The following is an 18058-nucleotide window of genomic DNA, read 5'->3' as shown; positions in this document are numbered from 1 at the left end:
ATTAGCATTTTCACATATGCAATACATTACGTGAGGTAATATTTAGGGAATTTCGCACGGATGCAAAATATATATATATATAGTATGTTACAACACAACCTTAGATACATGGTGTACAGACCGACAATGGTTCGAGCATTCTTTAAAACGCGCTATTGTTAATTTTCCAGTTAAAAGGGGAAAAAAGACTTCCGGCACACAACAATTATCAGAAAGACACAGTTTATTCCAAAGTATAAAAATATATAAAGACTCTGAAATGTGGACAATTTAATAAAATGTACGAACCATCGGATCTTAACATTCTGGCCCGATCTTTCTCTCGATTTATTGTATCACAAAATTATACAATGAAATACATAGTTCATTAATACATATTATTATAATTATTATGGTATATACAAAATGCAATTCGAAAAATAAAGTATTCGTTGCGACGCGTCGTAAACGATACGTCGATTCTGGACAATAACAATTATTTTATTTAAAACTTTAAGTTAATATTAATCGATACAGTATTGGCATACATCAATATAAGAATTCATAAAATTTGACAATTTCTTTGTAATAAAATTGGCAGTGTTGAGTGTATAAACTTATTATATACATTGATGCTAACTGTTCACGAGCCAAGATACAACACGGCGTTAACAGAGTCAAATATGTGCAGATATTTTCGACAAGTTATCACTTTGGTCAAAATGTCATCTCGCATAATCGACCGAATTAAGACGACGTAGGTTATAACGCCGTCCTGCAGTAGTTTAGACACCTTTTCTAATACCTATCACAATTCTCGATTAAGTTTGCACGCCTTCATATTAAATTAGGAAAATGATCAGGCACTTTAAATTCGAAATTTATTGATTGCAAATCCACAGATAGTGAGGTAACAATGATATTGAGGAAAATACGATCGAAAAGTACAAACAACAATTTTATTTTGAAACTTTTGGCCACGAAACCTTAGACGTATAATCCATTTTTGACTCTTCGGAAGTTATTTTTAGTGTAAAGACTGATAGAATTTAAACTAACGGAATGTTCATCGGAATTAATCCACCCTATGGAATGAGAGTGAGTTTGTGAATGTTTATTAACACGGAACGTGAAAAAGTGCCACGAATCTGGAAAATGGCACTTCGAAAAGTTATTTTGTTGGACGAATACTGACAAATCGTTTGAGCATGAGATAATGTTGAAAAAGAATTTCTAGCTTTGTTGGCAGACATCGAAAAAAACAAAAGGTCGGACGCTAAATTTAATTTCTAGATTTTTCAATTAATTAAATCAAAAATATATTAACGGCAATGAATTTTTTTTTATTAATCGGATACGATTTTAAAGATGGAAGATTGCATAGAAACTTTTTAGTTTAGGTACTGTATAGCAAACTTTTCGAAAATTGCTTATGTTGGCGCGAAATTAATTAAATTTAATAATTTATATGGCACGAAATCATAGAAACAATCTCTTAGAACAGTGGTTCCCAACCTTTTTTCATTAGTGTACCCCGTGACATGCCATATCTCTAGATTGTACCCCTCATTTAAGAAATTTAGTGAGTAACCGTATTGTTAAATTTACATATTGTAACTTTAAATTAAAGAAAAAAAAACTAAAAGAAAGAATGTATAATAAAGTTGTGATTGTTGCAAGGAACATTATTTATCTAATAATTTTTTAATACTATTAGTTTGTGATACATAATATATTATTTTTTCTTCCATAATAACTAACTTTTTTCTGTACCCCTAAACAACCTATCGCGTACCCCTAGGGGTACGCGTACCACAGGTTGGGAATCGCTGTCTTAGAACATAAAGTTTTTACTCTTGAGATAAAATAATATAAATTTAATATATTTAGCTTTTAGAATTCGATCATAAAACGCCGAATTTCGGTTAATTTTTTTCTCAATTTTTAAGCGAGTATAATAATTTCAGAATGCATGTATGGTGTGAAAAAATGTATAAATAATTACGAAAACTAATTATATATCGAAACAATCTGGTCTATTTCGTGTTATTTGCTTCCAAAACGCTAGAGGAAAATCGAAAAATAAACTAAATTTCAATTATTATTTTAAAGTCGGAAAGAAAATTACATAATGAAGTTTGTCACTGACACTTCCTAATTTTTCCGGAAAATAATTACTTAACATATAAAAGCTTTGTTTGCGATCATTTTCGATAAGAAATGAAGAATGGGAATGGCGAAATTCTCGAAAATTACCTGGAAATTCCGTTGTTGTCGTGGATTTCAGAAGGCCAAAGCAAAATTCGCGATAATAAAAGATTTCCTCTCTTCAAACACGAAATTAACATTATGACATCGAATTAATAGAAACCAATTTTGTAACCATAAATTCTACAAATTATAAATCAAATACGAGTAGGCCTATATAATTAATCCAATTAATAGAACTTTAGTTATTTCCTGTAAACAGAAATATATCAGTATTCCAAAAATTTTCTTTTGGTATTCCAAAGAAATAAAACTACATACTAAAAAGTTATATCATAGTTCTTTTTATATTTTAAAAATTCGTGTATTTATGACACTAAAAAACATTTAAACTCATTGTAGGACCAATGTTTCGATCGTACGCGAACCTTTCATTAACGATGTCTAATTATCCAGAATTAAGTAGTAAAACTTCAAAGACAAAAGAAAAATAACTCGCACCTACTTTTTCCTGTACATTTTTGTGGCAATATTTATTAATTAATGATAAATAAATTATGTGATCTATTTTCAAAGCATAATAAAATTTAATATTTGAAAATATAGTATGTAAAACTATTCTCTTCATTAATCACAGTTAGAGGCACGTGGATCTTCGACGACAATTCAGAAACGGTTCATAGTTCCAACATCCGAAGTTCGCCGTGCAATTGGTTGGGTTAATTTTTAGACTTACTATTGCTGGCTCCCTGCTGAACGACATCCGTGTTGATTCCACGATGAATTCTGTGAGAGGTATTATACGATGTGTACATTTCGTACTCCTGAAAATATTTATGGCGTAACGCTTGACTGGCAGTTATTCTCTTATTTGGATTGAATGTTAGCATTTTCTGAAAAAAAAAAAAACAAATCATATACATATAAAAATCTTGAGTCATGTAGGCTCAGAAATTTTGTCTGAGTGAAAACAAATTCGAAAAATTTTTCAAAATTGCGCCTTGGATCCGAATTCTAAAGCATTATCCTACGCAAAAGTCATCTTATTGTCACTTAAAAAAAACATTGTAATTGCAATATCAAACTGTAAGTTTAGTGTCATAAAATGAAATTATATGAGAAATTAATTTTAACTAAGTAATACCATACAAACAAGCCATCAAAAAACAGTACTTAAATGTAACATTTCATGCAGTAAAATTTATTCCAAGATGGATCATAAATCTAGTTTATTCTATTATATAAATTAATTTCAAAAGTTAAAACAACAAATAATTTCAAGTAAGAGCATGGAAATATTGTTACATCTTTATTTTTTATTTCATATTCGTTATCTGCTATTTATTTCTATAAATAGTAACAATGTTTTTGCCTATTACGAAGGAATTCCATTTAAAGAGGGCTAAAAGAAAAAAATTATAAAATGTTTTATTAAGATAGAAAAGTTCACCTATTTTTTTTTAATAGAAAATATTAGATTAATTTATGTAACTGTGAACTGATTTACACTATAAAATATGAGAATTGAAGATTAAATGACCAATTATTTATTGTGACATTGTCACAATGCCAAGCTGCATTTCTTTAATCGTATTTTTAATTTATTTAATTTAAAAAGTATGCTCTCTACCTCAAATTAGTACTGTAGTGTCTTGCTCCTGTACATCATACTTTTCCGTAAGCAATGGAGTTGTGCCAGTTATCTATCAACTCCTTTCAAGAGAAAAGTTTTTAATTGAAATAACGTGACTTCCAGATTGCGCTAGAAGTTCATATATAGTTAATTGGAATCTCCTGCCCCTAAGCTTTCCATATCTGGTCTTGAATTTCATTTATCTAACACAATTCTTGAGATTAAGGAAAGACGGACAGATAACAGTGGGACTTTATAGGTATACAATTTTTTCAAATTGCAGCTCAACAAAATATAATGCAGTAATTCTTCACAATTAAAAATTTAAAATATCCAGAGAGCAGAGAGGGAGGAAACAGACTGTGATCCATACAAAGCTGCAAGAAATTCTTTAATAGTCATTTAAATTTTTAGCGTAATAAGAACAGCAGCAAAATTCTAGAAACAAGTTGAATTAATTGATGTTAGACAAGAATTCCAAAATGAAAAAGTTTAACCAAGAATATTTTAAAATACTAATAGAGAATAAGCTACTTAAAAAAAAAGGAATAAAAAAATTAAAGGCCTAGAAATTGCTATTGTTACAATAGCAATTTCCTACAGTTATGTAGAAATATTAATTACATTAAGCATATATAATACATAAATAGAAGAAAAATACAATACCAACTTATTAATGATAGCTCTACAAAGATCTACAAATTCATGAACTTAATATTGCTTTAGATATAACAGTCATATGAAATACTATTTTTAAAACTTTACAATCATCCAATGTGGGAAAAATAAATAGCATCATAATAAAATAGAGTAATAACTTGATTATTACTCTATTTTATTAATTTGATATGAACTAATTTATATTTCTTTGTAAATTAACTTTTTTCTTATTGTTGTAATTGTAAATAAATAAAATACACATTAAAAATTCCTACATGTATATAATAAACTATTCTATCTATAATAGGCAATTTGAATTCAAATGTGTTATTTGGATTTTTTGTTTACAATTGTTTTTATTTTATTTTTTCAATTCAATTTAATCAATCATACATATTTGGATGAAAGTACTTTTATTTCATTAAATATATGCTTTTTAACACTACAAATTTGTTAATATTGCAATCTTAATACCAATATGGAGTTTGCAGGAAATTCTATATTGTTAAAAATATTACTGAAGGATTGTGGATATCCAATGTTCTTGTTATTCATACATGTTGAAATCTATTGAATATGGTTATTGTAATCATTAGATATGAAAAACTAGTACAACTACTAATCTAAATAATAATGAAATACTGGAGGTTTTTATTGATGGAACATTGATTAAATATAAATTATTTTTCTGTTTATTTATTTATTTTTACATATAATTGAAAAATTTCATTATATTCTTTAAAATTTCATATATATTTTTCATTATATTTTATGCTATTTTACTTTTTGCTCTTCCCATCATTAGTTGTACGTTATTATGAATGTGAAAAATAAATTCAAATTATATCTGATAAATTAAGAAAGATCATCTGGGATTTAAAAAATGAACTTTTATGAATTTATGAACTGCACAACTTTAAATGTTAAACATGTTCAATAATAATTATAAGTACAGTACTGTACATATATATAACAGATTGCAGTAAACTTCTGGTAATAATTAAAAATAGAAAAGTTAAAACTATCTAATTTTTAAATAAATCAATAAAATAATCTCAATTAATTAAACTTCAACAAAATAAATAAAATGAGAATATAATTCCACATTGATCTAATAAGTTATAAAAAAATTTTTGTCTTTCTTGTTTTATATTATAGCTATATTATAGCTTGTTTTATATTATAACTACTTATACAGTAATTATATAGTTTTCATCCAATTCATTCTGCAGAATTTTGATTAATAGACTCTTTACATCAACAAAAATTATGAAGTTTCTGATGAATAGTATCAACAGTTAATTATATAACTTAATAAATTAAACAATTTATCAATAAAGTATTACCTGTAAAAGATCAATGCCATCTGAACACATATCAGGAACAACAGTATGTAAAGGCATTCCTTTTGAACACCTGAAAGATGACCATAGTAATGAAATATCTTTTGGCCAATCTGATTGAGAAGGTGATCCCATAATCCTGTAAAAAACATTATTTTGAAATGAATTTTAATTTAAAAAATCGTTACAATAAATTATCAGAAAAAAATGCTAACTTCAGGAGCCAAAAACAAACTTTATTTTGAAATGTTTTCATTCTATTAAAAGATCATCATCACCTCAGAGATTTATAAATCATTTTAGAACAAATACAATAAAATGAATGTTCTTTTAAGAAAACGAAAACATGTCTGAATAAAATTTGTTTTGATTCATGAATTTAGCATTTTTTTCTAATGATTTTAAATATGGTTCCAAGTGTAATTATTTTACAATAAACTATATAATTTATGTAATATCAAAAAAACTCTGTTTTAAATACTTGTGATTACTCATCAAGTTTGAAAATATTTTCATTTATTTTCTTTTAATTCTATTTATAACTAAATAGATAGTGAATTTTGTCAGCTTAGTCATAAATCAGTCATCTCAAATTATTTTTTGAGATCTGGTTCTGTCTTCAATGTTCTTTTTAATATTTGGAATTTAAAGATGACAATAGGTCTTGAAAATAATTTGTCTTGGTTTAGTTTTTATTCAGTTTCTAGCAAATTAATTCAAATTATTGGTACAGTTCAATATCAAAAGAGAAGATACAAGGTGAGATCAACTGAATAAAGAGATGAATAATCTGCCAAGTGTTTGAAAGGAGCCACTTTATTGTGTCTGTATAAAGCAAAGTAAATTAAAACACGGTTTCATCGGAATCAAAATCAAATTATTGGTTTAATTAATTAATTAATAACTTTTTAATAATTAACTAAAAGTACCATTTTAGACATAGGAGTCAGGAAAAAGGCATTACTTTGAATTAACATTTTTATAATCTACAATTCCATCTTCAGATTTGTTACATTCTGACAAATTAATGACCTAACATTAGACCAAGCCAATATTTAAACAATTACTTGGATAGTGTGTGACAACTGGATTTTAATTCAAAAGAAATTTAAACAGCAAAATATCTTAAAAACATCTTATAAACTTGATTTGATAATAATTAAAATGTTTATTAAATAACTTATTTAAAACAATTATTTATTGTCACAATGCTGGGCTGCAATTTTTAATCATATTTTTAATTTATTTAATTTAAAATATATGCCTTCCACCTCAAATTAGTAACGGATTACCCCTGTACATCATACTTTTCCTTTAATAATAGAGTTATGCCAGTCATCTATCTAACTCCTTTCAGGGGAAAATTTTTGAATTGAAATAATGTGACTTCCAGTTTGCCTCCTGCCCCATAGGTTTTCATGTTTGTCTCATCTTTCATCTATCTAACTCTGTACTCAAGATTAAGGAAAGACATATAGATAGATGTATGACAGACAAACAACAGTGGGAATTTATAGGTCTACAATTTTTTCAAATTGCAGCCCAATCAGAAAACAAAGTACAATATTTATCTAACATGTTATGATGTAAGTTTAAATTTTTTTTGAATTAATACACAAATGTGCTAAGTAACAAATTATTTAAATACAGTATTGGCAGATTTTAATGTTAATTTGTTCAAGTTGTCAGAATGTAACATATCTGAGGATGAAATTATAGATCCTGAAAACTAATTCAAGATAAAGCCTTTTTTAAACTCTTATTAATGTGTAAAGTAGAAAGGACATTTGGAGGTTAGTGGATAAATTATTTTTATTACATTTAATGATTTAAATATATAATAATAATACTGTATAATTATAAGAGACATATCTTTAAATTTCAGTAAAGTAAAGCAGAATTTTGATTTTTGTTTAATCTAAACTTATTATTACTTATACTATTTGATATTTTATTTCATTCCATTCATATTATGCTGTTAAATAAGAGTATATCATAAATAAAATGAACTAAAGAATCAATATCAGTATGAAAGGATTGGTGAATTAAATTTAGTATTGGAAAGGAGCTGTCAAACAAAATAATTCAGAGCTCCCAAATTAAATCATTAATAGCAGGTGTTTAAATTATTTCTAAGTAAAAAGTAAAAATGAGTTAACAAATAAACTTAACATATCATTTGATCTGTTCATTTCATAAAGTAATGATGACAATTTAAGTAATCAAAAAATGTTTATGTATTTTGAAATAAAAATTGAAATCCATTGGTGTTGAAGATTTTTTTTTCTATTTAACTATAAATATATGACTGAATATAAATAAAAATACTAATTTATAAATGAATCAAATGATGATAATTTTAAAAATTGATGTTTTAACCTTCATTTTTCATAATCATTAGTCTTTCATTATTCAAGAAATGTTATAAAAATAGGTTATATGTTTTTTGAATATCATGGATACTGATAATTAATAATTCCAGTTTGATTAACAAGTTCTGAATAAAAATGCTGTACCAATGAACAGAAGATTACTCTGTCTAAACACGATGTCTAATAATACAGTAATATTTTTTAGAAAGTTAACAAAATCAATAAATATGCTGATGAAGTTTGATCAGATAACAAAATTTTAACTTTGTTCTGAAAAATTAACAGTTCAAATTCATTATTTTCAGTTATATTTTATATTTTTGACATTTAGTAATTTATTTCTAAACATATATTGTTTGGAAATAAATTATATTGATGCAGTTACAATTGCAGTTTTAGAATAGCCTATATTTTATAAATTTTGATATTTTTTAACATACCATATTTTCTCAACTACAGTAATACCTCGACTTACGCTACCCTGACTTACGCGAACCCGGAGTTACGCTATTTTCAAATCTCGTCGATTCCTCTTTTGTTTGAGCGCCACGCAACTCTCGATTACTCACTCCCCTCACACTATTGTTCGGCTTACATGTTCGGACGTGTCACGCGGAATCGACACATACCTACAATTTATTTTGTGTTATTTATTTCTGTGTTTGTGATATCTACGGAGACTCGAGAGACTTTATGTGGTGATTTCTTGTAACCGTGAACGAATCAAAAGACGAGATAAGATTAACGAGAACGTTTATTAGCTTACATACATCCGACTTGGATTTTACACAAATTGCGAAATTATACCCCGACTTACGCGGTTATCGCTCGGTCCCACCTATCGCGTAAGTTCGGGGTATCACTGTATAGATGCTTCTGTAATCTAAACCTTACTTCTAAAAAATTATAACTTGTAAGAAATAGTTTTTAAAATTATTTTAAATAATTATACAAATTTATTTCAAACTACTTCAAAAACATTGACATCTACTATTAATATTAAATAAATACCATATCATTATGTCATTGTAATTACAGTAGTATGATTAAGCAAATATTAATTGATGTTGTAATATATAGAAGATCAATTTGTAAAAAGAAAGCATCATCTTTCAATGTTTGCAAAAAAATAATACAGGTATCCCTTGCTTAATGTGTGAAATTAATAGTGGCAATACCTTTATATACACAGAAGAAGTTTTAATTTACATGGCTTTACCACCTGCCTTTACTTAGCATAGATACTGTATTTTGATTAACACAATTTTGATATATGTGGTAAAACTGAGGGATTAATTAACCACATTAATCAAGGGATATCTGTAATAGTAATAGTAAATCGTTTATTATATAAAAGGCATAACACTTGCAGAATATTAATTTTATGTTTAAACTAATGAAAATAATGACAATAGGGACAACTATAAGATTTGAACTATTCTTAGACTTTAGTTACAATATTTAAAATAAGTAGATCTTACAGTTATAACAATAGGTAGTCAAACTAATGGAAAAATATTAAGTAATGACAAATTAAATCAAAAAGCTCATAAAAATATCTTAACTTAGTTCTTAAGAATTAGATCAAAACCATCTTTACTTTCAATGTCAAAGTGCCCTCCAGAGTCTGATGGCTAACTTATGATGATGATATTGTACCGTATGACAGTAGTACATAAATCATAGTTATGTAGTATGTTTTGTTTAAAATTAAAAATTAAAACTGAAAATATTTTACAGAGATATGTCACCAGAGCACAATTGAAAATCTACATTTTCCACCAGTGCTTGTGTCTAGTAAATATAAATCTCTACAGTCTCCATGTATGGATGGAAAAAAGAAGATATCAGTGGTATTACCAACTCTAATTTTAAAAATTTTGTTTTTAATTAGATATTTTTTCACCCTTTTCAAAAGAACTTTTGATGGCCAAATAGCCTATAAAAAAGTTGGCCATCAAAAATTGTATTTTGAAATAGTGAAAGTGAATAAATGGTAACTGCTTTTTCGACAGACTGTGTCTTCAACTTTAATTTTTAATTTAAAATTAATTACCATTCAGTAATATGTTACAATTGACATGATTTATATACTAAGTTTTGATTATGTTACAATGATTGTCCATGTTGTACTAAAATTATGTAAGAATAATTTGTAACATATTCAAAATTTCTACATCCTACATAGTTTCCCACAAATACAGTACACAACCTTAATTTAATGAAGAATTTATGGAAAATGTTGAAGAAAGATGTATGATGATAATGCCTACTTCCATCAACTTTAGTAAATTTTTCTAAAGTTGTATACAAGCTTAATAAATTCCAAAATTGGTTATTGTCAGTAAATAAAAATAATCAATCTATATCTCAGCAATACTTTTAATAAACAAACACTTTAGATCAGTGTTCCGCAACCTTTTTCTTCTTGCGGCACACCTATGACTCGAAATGGCTCAACACGGCACACCAAAATGTTATTCCCCTCAAAAATGTATGATATGATACTATTAGTGGAATTTCGTAATGCCATAAACCTATTATTATTATTATTATGTTGAGTTTTGTGAGTTCTACTTGGTTGACACCGATGGCTGTGTACTATGCTGGACCAGAGTCAAGGCATAGCAACCAAAATAAAACTAAAATTAAATAAGTGTGTCAGTGTCAGTGTCTGTATTCAGGAATTTCCTAACAATATGGCATGTATTCAATATAGTGGCCTTCTGTAGTATGATGTGGCTATTCAATTTTAATGTTCCCAGGCTTTTGTGTAGTGTGTGTGATATGACACCTTTAGAGGAGAGAACGACAAGTACAATAAGCACCCTATCCATCCTCCACAGATGCTATAGTTCCTGGGTGAGTTCTGTGTATTTGCTGATTTTTTCACTGCATATGTTTTATACAGTATTTGGAACAGATATGTCTATAATGTATATGATTTTATTGTGTTTGTCAATGAGTGTGATGTCTTGTCAGTTGTGGTAAATTGTTTTATCTGTGATTATGGCTGTTGTAGTACATTTTGTGCGTGTTGTTTTCCAATACTGTCTGTTGAACGTATTTGTAGTATGTTGTAGTTTGTTGAACGTGGATGTCTAATAATTTGTGGAACGTGAATGTCTAATAATTTGTGTTTTTTTGCAAGTTCTTGATGTATTTGCTACTTGATTATGTCTATGTAAATTATCTGTCTGTGCCAAGAGCTTGCAACCAGATGTGATGTGATGTATGGTTTCTGGCATGATGTGACATTTTCTGCATGTGTCGTTCGTCATTGTTGTATCTTTGAGTATGTGTTTTCTGTAGTTTTTAGTATTTATGTCCTGTATGGCAATCATAAATCCTTCCATCTCCCCAAAGAGGCATCCCCAAGCTAACCAGCTGTTTGATGCAGTTTTGTCAACAAAATCCTGGGGCAGGTCATAGGGATGTCTGCCATGGAGTATCTTTCGCACCCATGATTGCTTAATGGTGTCTACGCTATTTATATGTTGTGAATGTAAATTTAATAGTGTATTATTTGAGTCTGTTAGAATTACTGCTTTATGTAACTGTGATATTTTTTGTTTTTTATAGAAAAACTCTCGCAATGTCTGTATTTGTTTGTAGTGTAGGCTAACTATGTTGATCAGGCCATGTCCACCATTTTTAGGTGAAAGAGTTAATCTTTCTGTGGCAGATTTAGGATGATGATGTTCATGCTTAGTAAGTGTTGTTCTTGTTTTCATTTGGAGTTGCTCAAGACCTGTGTGAGTCCAATATATAACTCCAAAAGAATAAGTGAATACTGGGACAACATATGTGTTTTATTGCTTTAACATCATCTTATTTTTTCATCAGTGAATGAAATAGAAGCATAAGAAACACAACAACTGTGATAAAAATATATAAATAAAGCCTGAAATTAATAGAATCATGTAAAAGTTCATGTCACACCTTTCACCTTGTGGCGGCACACTGGTTGCAGAACACTGCTTTAGATTAATGGACATCATCAAATTATAACTTTAATAAAGTTAAATTTAATTAAACAACAATTTGAATAATTCAAATTTAAAACTTCAAACAAAAATTTTAACTATTCAGCTTTAAAAACATTGTAAATAATTTGAAAAAATATCTAAATAAATAATATTTAGATATTTTTCAAGTACAAACTGATTATTCTTATTTATAATAAAGTTTGATGGAAAAATAGACCATTTAGACAAAATTGCATTCAAATATGCAAATAACTTATAGAATCTGTTATATCATATATTTGCTATAACATTAGTTAACAGTGGCTTTGTTTGGTGATAAATAATGGTTCATATTTTTTTAGGACAGTGTTTATATATATATATATATATATTCCAGATTATTGAACCTTCAAAAATGGTTTGTAAATACTAATAATTTATTTTTGTAAAATTTAATACATGAAAAAGAAGTGGATTATAAAAAAATTTATGAAATTAAGAAAAAACTAAACTATTGCAAAGAAGAATATCTGTTTTTCAAAATTTATGGTTTCTAATTTAGTTCTGTTTTTAATAATGTTTTTTGATGATAGTCATATCTATTATATGTTATAATTTTAATAAATATAAATAACTTGTAATAACAAGTGATTATTAGAAAATTGTTTATTTAAGTTCAATTCAAATTGCTTTAAACTTTTAAAAAAATTTTAAAATATTTTGAAATGAATTGAAATTAAAGAGCGGCACCTCTCTTTAATTTCAATTCATATTCAAATTATTATACATATGCTTAGAAATGTTAGTTTTTCATGTATTACCTGAAATTTTAGCAAATTAAAGCATTATTACTATTATATGCATTTATGAATATCATTTATTGCTTTAATATCTTTTAACTAAAAAAATTAAAGTGAGTTACAAATACTTGGAAAAAGAACTCACTCAAATATTTTCCCCAACTGTTCACTTTCTGAGTGACCGCAAAAGAGAGTTCTGAAAAAGCCAAGATTTCATATAAATATCTATTTGTTTTTAATTTCACAAATATACTACAGTTTACATACCGTCTACTATACAGTTCAGCAAAAATACAACCAACACTCCACACATCAACTGGCGATGCATAATTTCTTTGTAATAAAACTTCAGGTGATCTATACCATAAAGTCACTACCTAAAAATACATGTGTGTTTATTTCTATTTCAGTTCAAATACAATAAAAAATGTAATTATTTATTTTACAGTATTTATTAAGTATTAAACTTTAAAAATTATATGTTTATTATATTTAATTATAATTTAAAAATATCACAATACACGATTTGACAGATTACCACATAAAATTATTTAATTTTGTTTAAGAAACAAAACTCCAATATGAATATTGGCATTAAGACTTAAATATGAAAACTTACTACAGACGTCAATGCCATTTGCTGTGTATAGATACGAGCCAAGCCAAAATCAGCTAATTTGATTTGTCCTGAATTTGTCACAAGAATATTTTGTGGCTTAAGATCTCTGTGAACAACACGATTGGAATGTAAGAAGTCTACTCCACTAAGTAATTGGTACATTATATCCTAAAAATTAAATAAATCATTATTAATTAAAAGTTCTGCAATTTATTTTTCATTTAAAAACAATTAATATTTTATTGATACTATGAAAAATCAAATACTTTGGAATGCAGTTAAAAACTATTAAAATGATAAATTCTTAAAATTAAGATGTTTTCATTATGAAGTGAAACATTAAAGGAAATTATTTGATATATCATTTATATTATTACAGAAAATTTAATATAATCTTCTTTAAAACAAATAATGAAAAAAACACTTGGCATTTATTTGACTGTTAAAAACTCATCCTGTTTTATATGGATACCAAAAATATTTATTTAAAGAATGTATTTGGCTCAAATAGAGCCAAATACAATTTACAAATTGAAGAGAATCAAACAATTTTCAATGATTGTACAATAAAACCTAACATTTTAAAATAATTTAAACTTCAGCATTTCAATCAGCATTTCAATGGTTATGTTCCATTAAACAATGATTAAAAATCAATATTTGATTCCATTCAATTTGTAAACTGAAAATGGCTCAAATGGAGTAAAAACATTCTTTAAATAAATATTTTTGATATCTGTATAGACCAGTTTATTAATAACTTAATCCAATTCTGGAAAGTAGATATATGGATTATTAAAAATTTTATGAACTCAAAGCTAAAAATGTATTAAAAATCACAGTATAATATTTAAAAAAAGACTAAACTAGTTTTTAAAATAATGTCTGAGGTTTTCATGTTTTATCTTTAATATATGATAAATAAGATTGTTATTCTACAACATGTAATTTTACAGTATTACAATTTATAACTTACATATAGTACTTTTAATATTCATAAGTATGGCATCATTTAGAACTAGAATTTAATTCTAAAGTAAAAGTTATTTTATTTTATTACAAATTAAATTTTGTTAAAGTTAGAGATTTAATAATTAAATTTAGAATATTTATTTCTGCAGTTTATGAACAAATGTAGATTTGTTTGTTAAATTTTTTGGAACTAAAAATGAAATAACTTTTTGGAAATTGAAAATAATTTAGAATTTTGTTTGAAAAAATATATACAGGTATACCGCGCCTTACGTCGGTAATTGGTTCCAGGAAAGCGACGTAAGTCGAAAAACGACGTAAGTCGAATTTACTTGTCTCCGAATCTACTTGTCACTAGGCTAAACCATAAATTACCATTCCCGGTTCTGTATTTTATTTATTAAGCTTACAAACAATTTTATTAAATTTTAGTTTTTAATATAGTACAAAAAAAGTAATCTAAATTTACGAATGCATGTACTGTAAATACAGTACATACTTGTAAATGTATATATTTTAATGTGATTTTATGTGCTTTAAACGCTTTTCTAGTGATATTATGACTTCAATATTTGTGGCGGACAGACATAAAGTCGAATAAAATGACTTAAACTTAATTTTTATTTTTCCATATACTTTTTTGACAAATGACGTATAATCGGGAACGACGTAACTCGAAACGACGTAAGTCGAGGTATACCTGTATTACTGGTATTTATGTAAAATGTCAAAACTTAATGAAATATCTGAATTCTTAGATTATCACTATGCAATATATAATATTTACTATTTGCTTATTATGTAAGAAAGAGTTAAATAAAAGTTATCATTATATATAATGTGACTGCCCTTAGAAACACAAATTTGGAAAGACAATTGCAGTACATAAATTTTAAATGCACAAATTTATTTTTGGGTCTCATTTCTCAATTTTTATTTCAGTTAATAAACTTCTAGTTGTAGGGACCATTCAAGTATTATGTCAGCAGTTTATGGAGAGGGAGAAATTCATTTGTATCTGATGATTGATGATAATAGGGGAAAGGGAATGAGTCTTTTATAATGCAAAATTGCACCTATTTTTATTTATTTTTTTCTAGTCATCACAAAACTGTTGGAAAATAATTCCTGTGTATTTACAAATGATTTAAACTACTGGCCTAATGACATAATTAAGGGAAGTACCTTGATTTCCAATGATGTTGGGAGAGGGGATCAAAAAGGGTAAATTCCATATCTTTATCAAGTAAAGATATGGAATTTGCCCATATCTTTACTTGATGTAACTAATCCTTTAATTTTCACTGAAAAACAGTAATTTTTCTGAATATTTAGTTCATCCATATTATAAAATTGTGATCAACTTTATTTTTAGGCCATGCACAATTATAATTGCAACAAAAGTATAATCCCTTCAGAAGTTAGAAAGTAGTATTGGTATCAACTAAAGAATTGTTCATTTTTATGTAATTTCTATTGGTTTTGATAAAAATGTTACCAAAAACATGAATAAAATAAGAAACATTATTGCATGTTAGTAAATGTTATTAGCTGTTACATCTAAAAATTATTTATCAACATCAAATAGTAATGGAAATATTTTGAAAAATTACACTTTCTGTAAAAAATTATTTCCTACTAATATACATATGATGTTGATAAATCAATGTTTTTATTTGATGAAAACAAAGTAAAAAAAACAATCATATTGTATCTTGTTCTAATGCAAATAGAAAAATGTTATTAATATTTGATGGCAAAGTTAAGATTGTTAAAAGCTTAACAGCCTTAAAGATAGTTTTAAATTATTACATTTAATAATTTAAAGCTATCAGTTTCAGATAAGCAAAAACAGTTCATTATTTTAATTCTCAGATTTTATGAGCAGGCTGAATTGTTTTTCTTTCAGTCAAATTCCATCTTTTTAAAATAAGATCCTTTGCTCTCAGTATTAGCTAAGGTTAGACAGATAATTAGTAATCCATTTCAAAAGTTTTATTTCCAAAAAATTCAAAACAAAAATTTTTTCAACATAAATTATAAATTTTTGTGTGCTTGTTTGAGCATATCATATATCAATTGGCATTTAATCCCTTTTTTATATATAATACCATATACTTTTTACAATTACATAATACATAATTTTATTGAAGAGTTATCATATAATTGAAACTATTATTACATTATATGCATGTTAGCAGGCATATAAGGCAATAATAATTTCAATTGTATGATAATCCTTCAATAAAATTATGTATTATGTAATTGTAAAAAGTATATTGTATTATCAAAAAGGAGTTCTAATTAAAAAGTATTTATTGTTGGCCTACAATTAAAAGTAACAACAAAGAATCAAAAATGAACTAATAGATGGAATCAATTTAGAGATTTACAAAATTTAAAAAACAAATATCAAACAGTAAAGTCAAGAATATACTAGATAAAATGAAGTAGGATGGCAGATGTCCAGTTTTGAACTGGACAATCCAATATTTTTGTATCTGCTTATCAACAGGTGTTCATTTATTACAATACCTTTACAGAACCACCTGGAAACATTGTAGTGATAAATATAATAAAAATATAGATTTAATCTGTAAATGGCAATTATAAAGATATATCAAAACAATTAGATAACTGTTGAAATGACAAAGTAAAAGATGAACAATAGAACAAGTTTGAAGAGCATTTGGTAAAGATAATAAAATTTAATGAAAAGAAATAAAAATTCTGATAGATAACAAAATGAATTTCTAATTAAAAATTATAAAATTACTATTAAAGACAAATCAAATGAAAACGTGGTTAAAGTATTGAAGAAATTGACTTCCTTAATGATAATCAAAAATGAAAAAACATTTAAAAATCAATCTTACAAAATTATTGAATTACTAAAGAAAATTTTTATTAAATTATTATTACTTTTACTATTATACGATTACATCTATTAGTCATTATATGTATTATATCAAGCAAGAATAATGCATTACATTTTTGGGTGTGCAATTCTCTTGCTTTGCAAATTTTAATAAAATTATTTCAATCTTTGTAGTAAACATATAAAGTATAGCTTTCTATTTGGAAAATACAGTTTGATTAGTTAAGTTTGAAGTATGAATCTTAATTTTGTTTTAAATGTTTTATAAATCAAAAACATACAATGCTTAAGTAAAATGATGTTTTTCTTTCTTAAAACCAATATTATATAGTTTATTGATTCTTATAAGAATTCAACAGATTTAAAGTTTTTTAAATGAAATTAAGACTAATATAAAACTGACTAGATTTTGGTACAGTCCAGCACTCTCTTCCTTCTGTTCCTGTGTCTGTACCCATCCTTATCAGACTGCTTGCATTTGTCATAGATACAAATAGTAAGGCCATAATTTAAGGGTAAACAACAAATTCCAAAAACCATACTATTTTGTTTTTTATTAATTTACTTTACACATATGCTGTTAGGATTCTCAATAGCTTAGGCTGCCTATTTTTCAGGGAAATGTA

General features: G+C 26.4%; 1 protein-coding gene across 1 annotated transcript; it reads right to left on the bottom strand.

Moving 5' to 3' along the window:
- Window positions 1–1711: 1711 nt before the first annotated feature.
- LOC111625489 (cyclin-dependent kinase 6-like) lies at window positions 1712–17113 on the bottom strand. Its single transcript, XM_023368642.1, has 6 exons — window positions 17090–17113; window positions 13583–13750; window positions 13231–13340; window positions 13109–13159; window positions 5827–5962; window positions 1712–3080 (listed from the first exon to the last, which is right to left on the bottom strand). The coding sequence occupies exons 1-6, from the start codon at window positions 17111–17113 to the stop codon at window positions 2907–2909; spliced, it is 663 nt and encodes a 220-aa protein (XP_023224410.1). The 3' UTR covers window positions 1712–2906.
- Between the last annotated feature and the right edge of the window lie 945 nt (window positions 17114–18058).

This window comes from Centruroides sculpturatus, unplaced genomic scaffold (genome assembly GCF_000671375.1).
Source record: "Centruroides sculpturatus isolate CEXI.00-Female unplaced genomic scaffold, Cexi_2.0 scaffold99, whole genome shotgun sequence".
NCBI lineage: Eukaryota > Metazoa > Arthropoda > Arachnida > Scorpiones > Buthidae > Centruroides > Centruroides sculpturatus.
Note: the sequence above shows the minus strand (reverse complement) of the source record. Positions and strands in the feature narration are given on the sequence as shown.

Bases quoted from the DNA above. Each gene is read 5' to 3' on its own strand.
- LOC111625489 (XM_023368642.1), bottom strand. From the start codon at position 17,113: ATGTTTCCAGGTGGTTCTGTAAAG. The intron at 13,751-17,089 runs GTATTGTAATAA...TTTAATTTTTAG, and splicing joins TTCCAGGTGGTTCTGTAAAG to GATATAATGTACCAATTACT. The intron at 3,081-5,826 runs GTAATACTTTAT...TTTTTTTTTCAG, and splicing joins ATGGCATTGATCTTTTACAG to AAAATGCTAACATTCAATCC.